Source organism: Typha latifolia, chromosome 2 (genome assembly GCF_019914945.1).
Source record: "Typha latifolia isolate L0001 chromosome 2, TyphaL0001v2, whole genome shotgun sequence".
Lineage (NCBI taxonomy): Eukaryota > Viridiplantae > Streptophyta > Magnoliopsida > Poales > Typhaceae > Typha > Typha latifolia.
This window is the reverse complement of record NC_133087.1, coordinates 14,072,172-14,089,077: the sequence shown is the minus strand read 5'-3', so window position 1 is coordinate 14,089,077 and position 16,906 is coordinate 14,072,172. Positions and strand designations below refer to the sequence as shown.

Here is a 16,906-nt window from a genome sequence, read left to right as displayed (position 1 = left end):
CCCCTCCCCTCCCTCTGTCTCCTTCCTTTGGAAGGGGGTAGTGTGCGAGGGTGGGGTTGTTTAAACCCCACCCGCGCTTTGGTTGGGCTACGACTTAGACCGTAGCCCACGAGGCGTGTGGGCTGCGATTTATGCCCATGAAGTTGCGGGCCCATTGGACTATGGTCTGAACCACAACCCATGGAGCCCGCGGGTTACAGTTTGGACTGCAGCCCACGAGCTATTTCCTCCCTGTCTATTGAGTTGGGCTTGGACCCAACCCAATACCCCCAGCCAGCCCATTTGGGGCCATTTGAACCCTATAGCCCTATTTCTCTATTCCACTTGATTAATTAACTTAACTCATTCTCTATTCCACTTGATTAATTAACCTAACCCAGTAATCATAGAAGAAACTTGACTCATGTATATGCCTAAACATGAATTCTCTAATAAGGAAATTTATTATATTAATTCGTTAATCTTAGGTATAGCCTTACTTGCGTGAATTAATAGGATTGAGATTACGTGAGGAGGACTTTGGAATTTCGGAGGAGCCGGCTAGCTGACCAGGTACAGTCTATAATAATATAGTTACAACCATTATACCTTCCATGACACTGTAGGAATGTTAGTATTAGTACATGCATTTAGTGTACTATAATATATCTTGACATGTGCAGTTATTGATAATTTACTCATCATGATATTATGAGAATGTTAATGTTAGCGTAGGTATTAGTGTGACGATGCTCTACATGTATCATGCATGATAAACTCTTGTATAAATATCTGTTGTGAATATAGAATGTAACGATCATAATGACTATGACATGCTTTATACACTCAGAGACATTGCACCACTTTCACTTATTATTAGTAGTCGAGTTCTGACTAGGCAGTGCCCCTACTCACTCAGCCCGGGGTTAAGGGTAGAGTGTATCTTATATGACTATACTATTAGCTTCCTACACCTAAGGTCGGGAACCTGTGTGGTATTCAGATAATTATACTGCATAGTTATGACTATTATGATGATAGAAGAATATAATTATGAGGCGGGGATATATCTCTAGCGGTACTCGACGACGCAGGGTTAGGGCGTCCATTGATGAGTCGAGGGCTCCCGATTCTCCATCTGAGAGCGGTGATGATTTAGAGAGAGTGAGATATATGTGTACTGCTAGATGTGTATATATCCCTCGATGTATGAGAGATATTGATGGTCATGTGATGGATAATTTTTTCTTGAAAGTATTTAAAGATGAGATTACAAGTATGCATAAAATCTACTTATAATTAAAATATCATCCTAAAAAACTATAATATTACTGATCTTTTTTAATACTATCTATGATTAGAAAAATCTATATAACAAAGATTGTAACCACATTGAAAGACCGAATAGCCACTCATCTTAGCCATCTACACCAAAGATTAACTCCATTCCAGAGTTATTGACAAAAATTGCCCTTCTCAAAAGATTATATACTAGAACGATTCACTTATCATAAAGATAAATGTTGGACAATTCAGTAAAAATATATATAAAGAGGCCCAATTTGGTCAAAAACTCACTCAGTTATCCACCCACTTATTACCCCCAAAATAGCCGTTCTTTTGCTCCGGCTCGGCCGGCGTTATTGAGATACTTGGTCTAATTCTATTTACTTAGTGTAACACTAGCACAGTAGTGGAAAGGAAAGCGAAGCTCCCTAATTGCTCGCCATGGTAGCGACGCTCTCGTTATCCTCCTTGCTCCACCTCCGTCTTCTCAACTCCAAACACCGCACGCCTTCACCAGTCACCTTCACGAATCCTCGCATTTCCCTCCCGAGAGCTCGATTCCTCTCTTCACGCAACTCTCCGATCAAACCCTACGCTCGCCGTTCTCAAGATTCCCGGACTAGCGTCGTCGCTAGTTTCCGATTGTTAGAAGAATCTGGGGAGAGGAGTAGGAGGTTCAACAACAGGTTCTTGGACTTCACCCGGCTGGGTTCCGTCATCGACGACGCGGCGGAGTCCTTCTTCAAGAGCGAGATCCGCCGGAGGCTGGCGGTGACCGCCGCGCTGATTTTAATCAGCCGCATCGGGTACTTCGTCCCGCTGCCGGGGTTTGATCGTAGATTGATACCGGAAACCTACCTTAGCTTCGCGTCCGGCGCCGCAGGTTAGTAATCGGATAACGTAAACGTAGCTTGGACTTGATGTGTGCAAACTGTGATTATCCTTATCCTTGAATCGCCATATTAGCCACCACGGTGACCACTAGAACGACATGCAGCAGCAGGAAATGCAGAAGTACCTAATTCACTATGAAGCATAGACAACGATCTCACCAGTATCCGTTGGATTTTGAATAATTCTGCGTGTTGGATATCCATGACAATTATAGTAAATTTTTTATGACAAGCACGAGAGATATTTTCAAAAATTAACTATTTAATTTTTCGTATATGCTTTGTACATGTGAAGGGTATTATTGCATGCTTCCAATGGAAAGTGAAGTTGCAAACAAATTGCCAGATGGAGCTCTTGTGGATTCTAGGAATTATGTAAATAATATGGCACTTTAGGGATAAGATGATATCCATCTTCTTGCAGTTGTAATTCGTGCTAAATAATGATGGAGGAAGTATACATCTGAATCTTCTCATATCAAATATAATTTTGTTCTACTTATATACAAATTATAGAAGTTCTTTCAAAGTGCATAAAATATCAACCCAAGTGTTCTTTTGAATTTTCAGTTCTTTATCCTTTTTTAGTTATATGACCTTTCAATAACAAATTAACTACCAAGCATTTATTGGAGAGAATTTTGTTGTTGTGCCCCTTTTTATTCAGATGATCTCGGCGACTTTACCTCTGAATTGAAACTATCTTTTTTCCAACTTGGAATCAGTCATCAGATTTCAGCGTCTATTCTTATGCAGGTACATCTTCATCCTTTCAGGGATTTTGTAGTTAACATCATAGAAAACGGCCAATAAGTTTGTAAAGAAGTAATCCTGTTAGCTTGCATCGATGTATGTTACAGTAAATACATTACTCTGTCAGTTAGTTGTGGGTATTGAGACAAAAGGGAACATCAACAACTTTTACAAACTTCCTTTCTTAGCAGAATGGGATAGTGCCATACTTATTGTGCCATAATGTATGTGCATACATTAATCGGTCTCCACAGTCCATACAGAGCTGTGCTATTGACCCATCTGGTTGTATTTTCTAGCGCCAATGTTACACCCTCATGCCATTTCCAGTTACTTTATACCTAAATTAGTTTTAGAAGCATTTGACAATCAGTTTGCAGTATTCCTTTTGTACATTGTATCTTGTCTAGCTGAGTGTGCCTAAAGGTTTGATATCGGGGTAATTCAATCATAGAGGACATCCACATTTTAGGATACTTGATATGTGAATGTTAAGCAATGCCTGTTGTATATTTCTCACTGTATATAAAGTAATTCCAGCTCCATGAAAATAAAGGATCTATTCTGACAAAATTGTGCACTAGCATGCTCTTATCTTGTTAATGTCATAGTGCAAATGCATATACTGGAACCTTTTTGATGCCATGTAACCCACTTGAGTAGATATAAATTAGGGGAGTATTTGGTATTCTTCCAACTTACTATTAAAAGGACAAATATGGACCAAATTAGTTCCATGCAGAAAGGGTTCATTCATTTGTTTGGGTATCCCAGAAGAAAAGTTGATTAAATATTATGATAAATGGACATCCAATTTGTTTCATGATGGAAGAGTTAATTTGTTCCTTTGTTTGGACATCCTGAAAGAGATATTGCCTGGAGGAAATGGAAGCGAGATTTGGGAGGGGAAAAATAAGAGAAAGAAGACAAGTTGGCAAAAAACTTGCTGCCCCCCCTATTTCCTTTTCAAAGTGGCTTCACATTGGTTGCTTTTCCTAGTGGATTTATGCTGCTTTATATATCTTCCTAAATGTTTCCTTAGGTTTGCATACTTTATCAGACGGGAAATAGGTTGACCTTTATCTTCTTACTGAAGATTGTAAGATCTTTTACTTTTCCTATATCCATCTTTCATCTTATTTCCTTCTTGCTGCCTTCTACTGTAAGCTAAGGCCACTATATAACACCTTTAGGAATAGATTTTTACCCAATTAGTTGTGTTTAGCACACAACTAAAAGTTTCTGATTTATTTCTATAAGAAACATGAAAAGGGAAGTGAACTGAAATCTGAGGTTTCTGCGGTGACCAATTTGGTTCTTCACTTACTCGTATTTACAGTGAAAGTTAGAATTAGTTTTTTTTTTCCTTATCTAAATGTTTTCACTTATAGTTCTAATTTACTGTTCTTCAACGTGTCATACTGAATAATAGCTTCTAAACTTTTTTCTTAGTGTTTTTGGTGTCTGAAAGATATGAGAAAAAAATCTTTACATCTAGCATATATCTCTACAATTTACCAATAACTTATGAATCTGATAAACAGGTGCTGTGCCATGTTGTTCCATCTTTAGTAAAGCTACGAAAAGAAGGTTTAGATGGCCATGAGAAGATCAAAGGCTATATGTGTGTCTAATTATCCATCTCGAGCAGTGAGACTGATCCTTATTTTAAAATTACGCTGTTTCTTTTCACCATGACAATCTATTGAATTAATCTATTCCAACTGTCAGATGGTGGACCTCATTGGGTTTTGCAATACTGGGTGCTGTCATTGTTTCTTGTTATTCACTCCAGTATTCAATATATGCTGCCAGTTACAGGTGATATGAATTTTACTCGTGGTTGAATCTTCATTCTGTTGCTTCATAAACTTAAGAAATCCTCTGCTGGTGCATTGGAAGTAAAACATGTGATTCTCTATATATGATAAATGAACCTTTCAGAATTTACTGTCGAAAATTGCCTAGTTATATGGCTTTCTTTTATAGGTTGTGTGATGCAAAATAGTTAGTTAGGACTGGGAACTGACGTGCAAACAAAAGCTGTGTGGAAGGACCATGAGGTTATAAAATCACTGCTTGATGCTTCTGATCATGTTCTCTATCTGTTTCTCAGAGCACAATGCTTCTAAGGTGAAGTACTGAACAGAGATATTGATATATATATATAATTTCCAAACAATCTTTATTTAGCTGATAAGATGGACAAACTTGAGATTAGTCCTTGAAACAGTAGTACAGAATTAAGAGTTGGAATAAATAAGATAAAGAAAAATTAAGTGGAATACTAGGACAAATGCTACATCAAATATAAGTTACACAGGAATGATAATCATTAATAAAAATTAATAACCATACTGAAATTGATGAACTGTAATACTGAGGAACATTTTAAAAATAGCTCCTTGAATTCAAGGGACAACCTGCAGACCATTTGCAGGAGAGAAAGTTAAAATTTCTTAATTTGGAAGGGAAAACTTTATTTTGAGACTACATTTGTGCCATCTGTTGGTTATAGACTTGTGTGAATGCTCATTCCAAGGAAACGAGGATGTTGGGAGATTGATACTTGATAGAGCTAATTGTGTATAAAAGTTAACAACTTTCTAATGCTATTCCTTCTTCCCATCTCACAATAAGCAAATTCTCTTGCTGTGACTGACCTTATTTTTTAAGTTTTCATGCTTATGAGTGGAGTTAAGTTTATTTCTTCTAATAATAAATTTGGTATATTTTTTCTTTGTTTGTGGACATCACAATGTACTATATCTACTAAGTTATTCTGAAATGCTTATTTTTCATGATTTTATGAATAAAATATTATACCTTCCTTTTAGTTTGATGTGAAATTCTTATTGAGAGCAATAGCATCTTCAAATTTTCTTTATTGTGATCTCTTTGTTTCAGAATCAAGCATGTTATTGTGACAAGCTTCTTATTAGTTCTCGGTGCGATGTCTATAACATGGATCTGTGACACGATATCAGAATCAGGATTTGGTAACTTTCCTATTAAAGAATTTCATTACGATGCCTTCTTTTTTTGTGCCAGTGTACAATTTTAACTTGTTATTGATCCTATGTTCATTGACTAGTCTGTTGTTTTGAGGAACTATATCAGTGGAGTATATCGAAAATTATGTTTCTTCCTCTTTTCCTAAAACCAACTTACATCTCTAGCTCAGTGAGTTTTCCAGATAAAACTTTATGCTTATTTTACAATGGCATTTCTATGTTTTGGACAATTTCTCTTTCAGTTCAGCTGTCTCTTTTTTAAGTTGTTCTTTTCAAGTTCATTATTTATGAAAGGATGAACAATTCCACTATATTCACAATTAGGGTAACTAAAAAAAAAATGCAAAATCAAGTAATAGTGGTAGTGTTTCACACTATTCTACCCATTGTTCGATATTTTAGAATGGTTCCTTTGTCACAGGAAATAGATGCTTATAGTTACATATGCTCACCTCAGCATTCTTTACAAATGAGATGATGCTAGCAGATATGATTTGACGGGGAGAACACTATGATGAACTTGAGATCTCTTGCACTTCCGATCAAAGTTGCTCCGGTATTTTAATTGATATCAACATTCTTTGTAGATGGTGTAAAACTATCAACTATATTTGGAAGTAGAAATGAAGCACCATTCTTGACATCCAGACAAAGTTGGGCACTGTAATTGATCACTACTTGATATGTGTACATTTCCTGTTGTTGTAAAGGTGGTGTAAATTGCTTAAATGTTATTTACTTATTTTGTGTATTACAAATTTCCAATGTTCTTTATAAATCATACCCATCCATTAACCACGTTGATATCGTATTATCATCTTCTGTGCTCCAGATATGAACTTACTACATCCTCTTTTGTCCTTTAACTACAATTGAACTGTATGGCCACTTTTTTAGTTGAATACAGTCATTCATGTTCAAGAAATAGGAAAGGGAAGGAAGATGGAAAAAATATTGTGCATCATCCTTTCTATTTCATGAGATCTAGTATGATGGTGAAAGGTCTATGTTACACTTGCAAATGCAATACTTTATGAGTGTAAAAGGTGTGACGATGGGCTGCTAACTGGATGTGCTGCAGCTGTGCAGAAAATGATAAGTAGATAAATTTTGATTAAAGGAATCCCACTTTTGTTACGATCCAGTCTTTTGTAGAAGTCTTAACTGATAGTGTAAAAAAGTTTATATGCTTTTATTATATCTTCTTCATGTATTCTATCATTTGTCTGGTCCACTGGCCTCCATGCCGGTTTCATAATTTTCCAGGTAAGGTCTTTTTAGAGTATCGCAGAGCAATATGAGTCTGGACCAGCACGAAACATGCCATCTGTTGATAGTCAACTTCTGCATTCTGATGTTTTGGTTTTTGTTATTTGTCATGTCTGGTGCTTCTTGTTTCCATTACTCATCAAAGACTTCATCAGTATTTGGTTTGGTGGAAGACAATTCTGTTTATATCCAATTCTTGTATTGCAGGTCATGGTTCATCATTGATAATTTGTGCCAGCATATTGACTGGTTATACAGATACATTGTACAAGATGTTATCTCAGTTTTCAGGTACGTTATGCTACTGCTTTTAATCAACACTTGTACTACAAGATTTTCTTTAACAGTACTTTGTCAGGGGTTGGGGAAAGGATTTACCTTTAAAAAGTGGAAAGTGCAAGCAGTGTCTTACCTTATCAAAATTTTCCTCCTTGAGTTCGAGCACCGTCTTGGTGTTCTCTGCTCGACTTCCTATATTTCCAGGATCATGTGTCCCAAGCAGCTTTCTATAATTCTATCCCCATCTTTAATGTCATCTTTGAGTTTGTGCACGATGCACATGCCCCTTGCAGCTTCAACCATGACAAGACCATTGTTCTCATGTAGGGCCACATTCCCACTATGTGTTCCTGTGGCTTCTCAGCATAATAAACCATGATAATTGTTGCATGTTAATATCATACAACAAGCATGTCATTCGAATTTTCTGTCCAAACTCCAAACCAGGTTCTATACTTGATACTACTAAAATGGGGGTTATGTAGACAAATATAGAAAAGCTTTATCATCTACCATTCTTTTTCCATTTGGTTCATTCAAATCTTTTATGCTTTCATATTGTCATTGTAATATCTGTCTAATTCTCTAAGTGTTATTTTCTTTCTTCAGGAAATCTGGTTAGTTGCTGGCCCTACATTTTTGGAGTAGTTGGAATTTTCACGATTGTCACTATGTGGGCTGTGCTTGTTACTGAAGGTTGTAGGAAGATCAAGCTTCAGTATTATGCTTTTAAGTTGGCTTCTGCTACAAGGTTGTATGTCTTTTTCTATACTTTGAAGTATGCTAAACACTTCACTTTTATTTTTGTACTTCAAATTTATGAAGATAGCCAAGCTTCATTATTATGCTTTTAAGTTGGCTTCTACTACATTAATTTGAGTGAGAAATTGCTTTTAGGACTGCCAAGGCCATGTAGGCCATTTCCTTTTCCATTTGTTCACCATTCTTGCTCATAAACATCTGCTGTCTTGGCACATAGGAATGAGGGTTCACCGGTTACAGAGGTGGAGCCTTATATCCCCTTTAACATAAATCCAACTGGGATGCAGCCTGTGCTTACTACAACTTATTTGTTGGCTTTTCCAGGCATTATGGCAAGGTTATTTAAGCTCTTGATATTTTGTGACATTGCCATTACTTGTTCTAATTTGCTCTTCTATCATTCTCATCAAATATCTTTATTGGCAGTATCTTTGGATCACCATTTTGGGAAACCTTAAAGGAGACACTGAATCCAAAGTCTTCAGTTGGTGCAGATCCATGGGTGTATTATGTGATTTATGCATTTTTCGTCTTTCTATTCAATATATTTGACATCGTAAGTGTCTTAATCCTGGGAATTTCATGATATCTTTGAATTCATGTTATTATATCTTCCTTCTTTTTTCCTTATTCATCTTTCACTCTTTCTAGTTCTTTCTTTAAGAAACAGCCACCACGGCACCTTGGGGCCTAGGCCCACCTTAGAATGATCTTGCTTTTTCTGTACTTTGGACCACCTAAGCTTCCACGTTAGCATTTTGTAATGTACTATGTAGGATGTCATTAAAATTGAAATGGTTGGAGAAGGTTCCAGTTTTCGAATTGATGGAATCTAATGATTCATTTAGCTTCTATTAGTCTTCTACTTGGGCAGCTGCTTAGTGTCTGGATACTAGGTTGTCAACTACTAGTCTTCTAAAATAAAATTTTAATGTGTTTGCCATACAGGGAAACCTTTTCTGACATCAATATAGAGGCTTTTTTTTAAAAAAAAATTTTATTAAGGCTTTAACTTTGTTTCATTCATAAACTCATCAATATGGAGGTTAAGATCAGCATTTGTCCATGTTGTAAATTAATTGTTATTTATTAACTATTGACTGAATATTTAGGTTTAAAGCCTTGACTGAGCACTAGGCAATTTTGTAAAACCATCTTGCTGGTGTTGGGGACTTGCCAAGCTATGTCAAACAGCCTAGTATATGTTGTTGGCACTTGGCACAAATTGTCATGTTCTCAGTCGGTATTGTACATTCTGCAGCATGTTCCTTGCTGGTCACTATGTGGCAAGGACCATTCCATGCACAACAATCCTTGATTTATTTTACTTCAAATGCACATGCTGTGGCATTGTTCTATTTGTCTTTCTGCCCTTTTTTCAACCTGGCGGCTAGCAGGTGCTGTCAGTGATAAATGTTTTTGTGAGTAGGCAGACTCAATCCCCATTAAAGTAAAATGGCTTCCCAAATGTCTTGAATGTGTATTTAAAAGATGAACCTACAATATGGATAAACTTGTTAAAGCCTAAGACTGTCAGGGGACTTCCAAGGGTGATATCCAATAAAAGGGAAGGTTTGTAGTATATGCAGATTTTTTCTTAAGGTTTTAAAGTATCGGTATTAGTATCAGGTATTGAAGAAAATGATATGTATTGGCAATATCAGCCGTATCAACCAAATTAGTCTTGGACTATTTTTTAACTACTTAAATTCTAAAAACTGATATATAATATAGAAATATATTAGATGTCAAGGAAAATAAAGATAAGAAAATCTAGTTTACTCACATTAGATAGTAACAACAAAATACAAATTGTGAAAGTACTAAAATTAATATTGTTTCGGATGCATTTAGGAAGTATCTGTGTTCATTGCTATCATCACTTCCGCAAAAAGAGATGGTAGAAAGCCTCTTGTAGATGAGGCTAACAACTATCTTTGCAACATAGGTGAGCATAGGGATGTTAAAAGAAAATCTAAAAAAAGATGGAGTGAAATAGAAAGGAAATGAGAGAAAAATAGGAAGGAAACATAAAATGTGGTGCTCAAGACATCAAGAAATCAATAATTAATGTCTCAAATTCTAGTTAGGTTAGATGCAATTTGTAATGTGTTCACCTTATAGTCCGTATAAAAGAAAAAAAGGTAAACTTGTGTTTATGACCGATATCACCCCTGATACATATCGGCTGATACTAGATTGATCCGGCCTATATTGGGCCAAAACTAAGGAAAAATTGGTTTTGGCCTCAGTTTCGAATTGATAAGGCCAAATATCGATTCGTCTTGGTATCGGGCCAATACTCCGAACCATCATTCTTCTCTTTGTGATGTTGGTCATGTGTTTTGATCTATTTTGTCTACTAAAGTGATCTCTTACATTTCTTAGTTACGATAGTTTTTCATGGTTGATATAAAAGAGAGAGGTTCTCTTTCTCATTATGAAAATATATATACATCATACATGTGATGATATCTTAAGGTATAACATAAGATTATATGTACATCAAACACCCACAACAACCCCTCCCTCGGATGTGACTTAGTAAAAGAGTCGACTATCTACTTAGTAGAAGATACGTGAGGAAGACTGATAATGCCAGCTAAAAACAATCACACAACACCTCAATATGCTTAGTCGAAGTAGATATCTTAACCTCGGAACCTTTCTAAGTTTCTAAACCTTAGTCACAATCTTTATCCTGCAACCACCTTATTTTAACTTCCTTCGTTGTTTCATTTTTCACTTTTCATCCGGATTTTCGATTTACGTAAAACTAAAGCCATTAGATCTGTAACTCGTGAGGCTACCAACACAAAAATTCTCACAATTTTTTTTATGTCCAGAACGATCCAGATTTAATTTGTAATAGAAGAAGTGCCCTGCATAATAAATAGTTTAAAGGGCTATTACAAACTAACTATGCTCACAACATGAGAGATATGTTCTAATGATATATAAGTAGACAAGCTGACTCACAAGCTATCTATATCTAGTGTGATTGCCAATGGCACACCATTTGTAGGAAGAAGCTTCACATGAAGCTGAGATGTATCAAACTATCTTGTCATCGAATATAGCAACCCGACTAAATGGATCAAAGATGTACTCTTATTGAGATACAAATATGCTTCTCTTGCCTTAAGCAATCTCAAGGCCCAGAAATTAATGTAGCAATCTCAAATCCTTCATTCCTTGCAATGAGGACCCCATAAATGTAGAGTAGTTATTAGCACTCTCATTATAACCAACCTTAGTAACTATATGATAAAATCGCTCAAACCAAGCACGAGATGTCTGTTGAGTCCATAAATAGCTCGCTAGAGGCGACATACATGAGATAAAGGAACAAAGGGGCTAGATAGAGACTGCATATATACTGTTTCACATAGATTGCCATGAGAAAGACATTCTTCACATCCATTTGAAATAAAGGCTAACGACGAACTGCATCAACTGTGAGGAGTGTACGATGGTTGTCATACGAGCAACGTGAGCAAATGTTTCCTTATAGTAAATGTTATACTCCTGATTAAAATATCTGGCAACAAGACGGGTTTTTTACTGCTCCATACAACCATTAGGTTATCATTTGATCTTGTAAACCCATTTGCAGTTAATGGGGTCAACATCACTCGGCAAGGGAATGACATCCTATGTCTAAATACGCCCAAAGGTCTGAAACTCCTTAGCTATAACATATTGCCACTCAGGATGAATAACAGCTTCCTGATAAGAGATAGGCTCATGGTCTACATGAGGAATAGCATGTTGTGAATGGTGATGACTACTGGCATGTGATGGAGGCGTAGATGGTCATGGAATAGAGTGGACTGGAGGAGACACAATCGTAGAAGGTATAAAACTGACCCGTCAAGAATACACTTGAGTAATGGGAGGATGAGAAGAATAAGAATTATCTAGACCTCTGATAGTGGGACTTAGCAGGGGAATCGAGAGCTGGCAAAGGAAGTTGGAGGCTCAAGAGAAGTGGGATTGTCTAACTCACTAAAATAATGAGTATCCTCTAAAAGGGTGATATGACGAGCGATGTGCATTCAATGCGTCAAAGGATCATAGTAATGATTTCTTTATGTTCAGAACTAAATAGATAAATCTGGTGTCATATGCTAGGTCGCATCAGAGTCCACAATCTAAGTATCAGAGTTATACTAGGGATGGCTGACATGACTGAAAAGTCAGATTAAGAAGTAGACATAGCTGACCTTCGTTTGCTGCAGAAGACAACTGAGAAGCTGACTTTGTTGAACAAGAGTTTGTTCAATCTGTTAAAGACGATATAGGGAAGCAGTAATCATGGTAAAATGGATGTATTGGCAACGCTTCCAAGTACTGGATAGCAATGAGAAAAAGAAAACAATGACGACCTTGGAGATGATGTGCAATAATAGCTAGGGGAGACAATGATGACAGTAGAAGAAGATGAGTGTAATAACAGCGATGCAACAGTTAGACAACCGCAATAAAGGCCCCTGTGCTTGGGACCTGGTGATGGACTTATCATATTTCTATCCTGCCTACTTTTGATGACAGGAGATTCAGTCAATAATTTCATCGAAGTTGAGGGCAATATTTTCGGCAAACAAATAGTGACAATGTCAGTGACAAGAGTTTGTTCAGCAATTTTGTCAGACACTTTGAGGGTGCAGGGAATGGGAAGTACTTGAGTGCAATATGCACATGTGAAAGAGGCTTGCAAGAACAACTCCTTTGTGAGGAATTTCACTATGAAGGAAGGAAAGTGTTGAATGTGATGGAAAAATTGCTACATAAGTATTCTTTCCAAATTGCTGTGAAATTGCTGCATGTGGAGAGTTTGATCAGCGGTGGACTTCTTTGCAAAGTAAAAGAGGTCGATTGGCTCATTGATTTGGGAGTCGAATGACAAGAGTTTCAGTGAATGAAGAGTCCTTTTCGATCCAAAGAGTTGTGAGAAGTTGACTAGATGTTCATGAAAGGAGTACACCTAGAGAAGGATTGCTCACGAGGAGGATTTGCTGCGTGAGAGAATTAGCATGATCTCATGTTGCTCTGGACTCTTGTGTGAGGAGAAAGTTGTTTGGGTTTGGAGTTCGATAAGAGCACACGACAGAGTCAGGCGAAATAGAGAAAGAAAAGAAAGAATGAAAGGACGAGACCTAAACAGGGCTCTGATTCCATGATACGAAAGGGGGAGAGATGTCTTCTCTTTTATGAAAATATATATACATCATACATGTGATATAATATCCCTACGATGTAAATGTATAACATAAGATTATATGTGCAATATTATCATCAAGGACTGCTTAGTCATGTGATATAATGGAAGTAGTATTTGTTTCTTATTATACATCTTTGGAACAAAAGAGTTAAAGCATCTGACAATCTTCCAGAATGTTGTTTCTTTAGAGTTGCTTAACTTTGTCCTGTTTATATTCTGTTGTAAAATGAATTTTTGATGTAGGCGAACTTACCTAAAGAGATATCTGATTACATGACGAAAATGGGTGCTCGAATACCAAAGATAAAGCCTGGGAAAGCAACAATAGATTATTTGACAAATATTCAAGCATCAACACGTTTTTGGGGTATATTAACTTTCAGAATATTGACCTATTATTGGGATATTTCTTTATTTCCTGTTTTATATGAAATTTTACTGTTATAATCCACTAACCTTTTCATTGATTGCAGGAGGATTGCTATTAAGTTTATTAGCTACTTCCTCTACATTGCTAGATCATTATTTGAGACGCATTAATGAGGGATTTGCTGTAGGGTTTACATCAGTATTAATAATTGTAAGTACTGTTTTAAGCACCTGTGATTCTCTTTGTGCATCTATTATGTACTATGACAAAAATCAAATGATTTACCATTTCTTTCTGGAATTTCCTTTTAGCAATTCAATTTATTGTGAAACATATATCAACATGTCAAGATGATGGAACAAGCCCCGAACCATGGATTTGTGTTCTTGGTGGCACAGATTGTGCCCCGGCAGGTACCTTTCAGAGAACCTGCATTTGTCTTACTTCTTAAAGGCAAAGAACTATTGATAGTTTGACGAGGTCAACAGTTCTTTGCTTGTTAAGTTGTTTTGCTGCTTAGCAGCCAAATTTTTTGCTTCCAAGTGCAATGATAGGAGCAATTGACTGCTTGTAGAAATGCTGACTACCATAAGGACTTTTACATGCCTTACTGTCTGATCTGACAACAGCTAGTTTGCAAAGTATTTCCAATTTTCACCTACTCTGGATTTGTCTTACTTCTTAAAGGCAAAGATCTATTGATAGTTTGACGAGGTCAACAGTTCTTTGCTTGTTAAGTTGTTTTGCTGCTTAGCAGCCAAAAGTTTTGCTTCCAAGTGCAACGATAGGAGCAATTGACTACTTGTAGAAATGCTGACTGTGATAGGGACTTCTACATGCCTTACTCTGTTCGATCTGACAATAACTAGTTTGCAAAGTATTTTCAAATTTCACCTACTCTGCAAATTAACTTTGACAAAACACTGTTAAAAAATGCTCTAGGTTTCATTTTCTTGTACAAATAAATCTATTTGCAATTCTTAATATTTCATAATGTACCTGATTTAATGGCTGATCAGGATCTCAAATTTGTTTACTTACAAGTAGTTATTCATCAGAAGAGTTCATGAATTAACACTTAAGATGGAAAATATCATGAAAATGATTCTGCTCACCTTACCTCAAAATAAAAAATGTAAGATCTCTTTAGTACACCTCTCCTAGAGTTCAGCATTACAAGTGAACATCCTGATATCCATCTCCATAGTATTTTTGAAGCTTCATTGATGTATCTTTACCTTGTTCTTGTTTGTGTGTGTGTGTGTGTGTGTGTTAGACGTAAGTCTGATAACGTCCAACTGACATGTATTATATTTCCTTGATGTATCTTTGCCTTCCTTTTTCTTTTTAGTGAATATGGAAGTCTGATAACACCCAACTGACATGTATGGTATTTCATTTTTGCAAATATCTTCTTATTGAAGTAAAGTTGCTTGACAGTGGGTGTACAATGGGAAGATTGCTACATAAGAAAATGTCAGAAAATTGATTGTCCTAGTCCCCACAGCATTTCACTTGTTTGGTTATAGACTTCCAGATGGATGATACATAATCCTTCCTATAGTATGGAAGGGTTTATAGCAGTTCTTAGTCCTTCAACATTGTGCACAATTAGTGTTGGCCATCAAAGTCCAATATAGCTCAAATTATCCGATGGCATCTCTTAGTTTTCTTTCGAAATTTAGTATATGCTGCAATCCTGTGTTTCTTTTTCACTTTTAATGTTTATTTTGTAGGCATTTATATGGGTTAGTTTGTCGCAGGGTGATCATAACTTTAAAAGTAGTTCTAACAATGTACAATTTTGGATTTCTGTGTCCATTTCAGGTGGGTTCAATTATAGAACTGAGAAGATCCTACCAGGCATATAATGTCATGCCAGCCCTAAGCAAGGTTTTAAGGAGATATGGTGTTTAACATTGTGAATTGCATCTCTCACCAAGGTAATTTTGAAATTCAGCATAAATTTAGTAGCTTGTTTAGTCTTTGGGTTAGCATGCTGTTAGTGCCCTCTGTTCTTTGTTTATACTACTTGCAGATAGCCAGTGACAGAATCACTATCCTCAAAATACTGCTGATGATATATCTATTCGGCCGGAGGATGGCAGCACAAGGCTGCCTTCAATTGTCAGACTCGCATGACATTGCTGTGGACGTGAAGCGGCCTCTGCAATTTCAATCGCTGTGCACATTATTGGTGTGAAATTCACGGGTAGTTGCAACTAACATTGATGAGAAGACGGTGTGATGAAAAGATGAAACAGCAACTATAAGTAAATTACAATCATATGTTTGTCTGCTAGATGAATATGCTACTTAAGTCATCAGCAGTTTTATGCAACAGAATGATTTTGCAGTGTAGATATATCATAGCCTCTGGTGAAAGTTTCTTTGCAAACGATTATGATATTTAATTACTTCATCAAGTTACTGGTATTTTATGTTGAAAAAATGCCATGAGTTTGGCATTCCTCATAGTCTGGTTGGGAATGATTCAAGATTCATTATTCATGCTTCAATTTCAAAGTTTATGAATTTTCAGAATTACATTTAGTTGTTTGATGACTTCTAAATTAATCAGTAAAGTATTACGTGGATGACGAAAAAATTATGAGACCTAAGAGATCTTATAATTGTATCTAAAAAACCCAATAGGATTCTAAATATAAAGACTCCAATAATTTAATACTATGTTTGCATATATTATGCTGTGCATATATATATTGGTATCTCTGTTTTTTGAAGTCATGGAGTCTAAATCTGACCGTTTGTTTGTTTGCTTTGAGGTTAGAAATCATTTTGAATTGGTTCAGGAATCATTAAACTTTCAATAATCAAATAATCAAATAAAATTTACTTTTAAAAAATAAGACTAATAAATAAAATTAACTAATTGAGTTCGAGACTTAATCAAAATAAAATTTTTAAGTTATTTATCAAAATAAATCACTCCCAAACTTAGTATCAAAAACTGTTTATTTAAGCCATTATTTAAAATATTTTAATAAAAATGCTAATAAGTTTAGTATTTTACTTAAGAAAATATTGATCTATCAGTAATTTAAGTAAAATACTT

The 16,906-nt window shown here is 36.0% G+C and overlaps 1 protein-coding gene across 1 annotated transcript; it reads left to right on the top strand.

Moving 5' to 3' along the window:
* Positions 1-1,606: 1,606 nt before the first annotated feature.
* Positions 1,607-16,307, top strand: LOC140782224 (preprotein translocase subunit SCY2, chloroplastic). Its single transcript, XM_073128691.1, has 13 exons — positions 1,607-2,149; positions 2,827-2,915; positions 4,457-4,536; positions 4,644-4,733; positions 5,820-5,911; positions 7,403-7,486; positions 8,084-8,225; positions 8,454-8,573; positions 8,663-8,792; positions 13,704-13,827; positions 13,934-14,040; positions 15,658-15,773; positions 15,869-16,307. The coding sequence occupies exons 1-12, from the start codon at positions 1,708-1,710 to the stop codon at positions 15,745-15,747; spliced, it is 1,590 nt and encodes a 529-aa protein (XP_072984792.1). The 5' UTR covers positions 1,607-1,707; the 3' UTR covers positions 15,748-15,773; positions 15,869-16,307.
* The last annotated feature ends 599 nt before the right edge of the window (positions 16,308-16,906 follow it).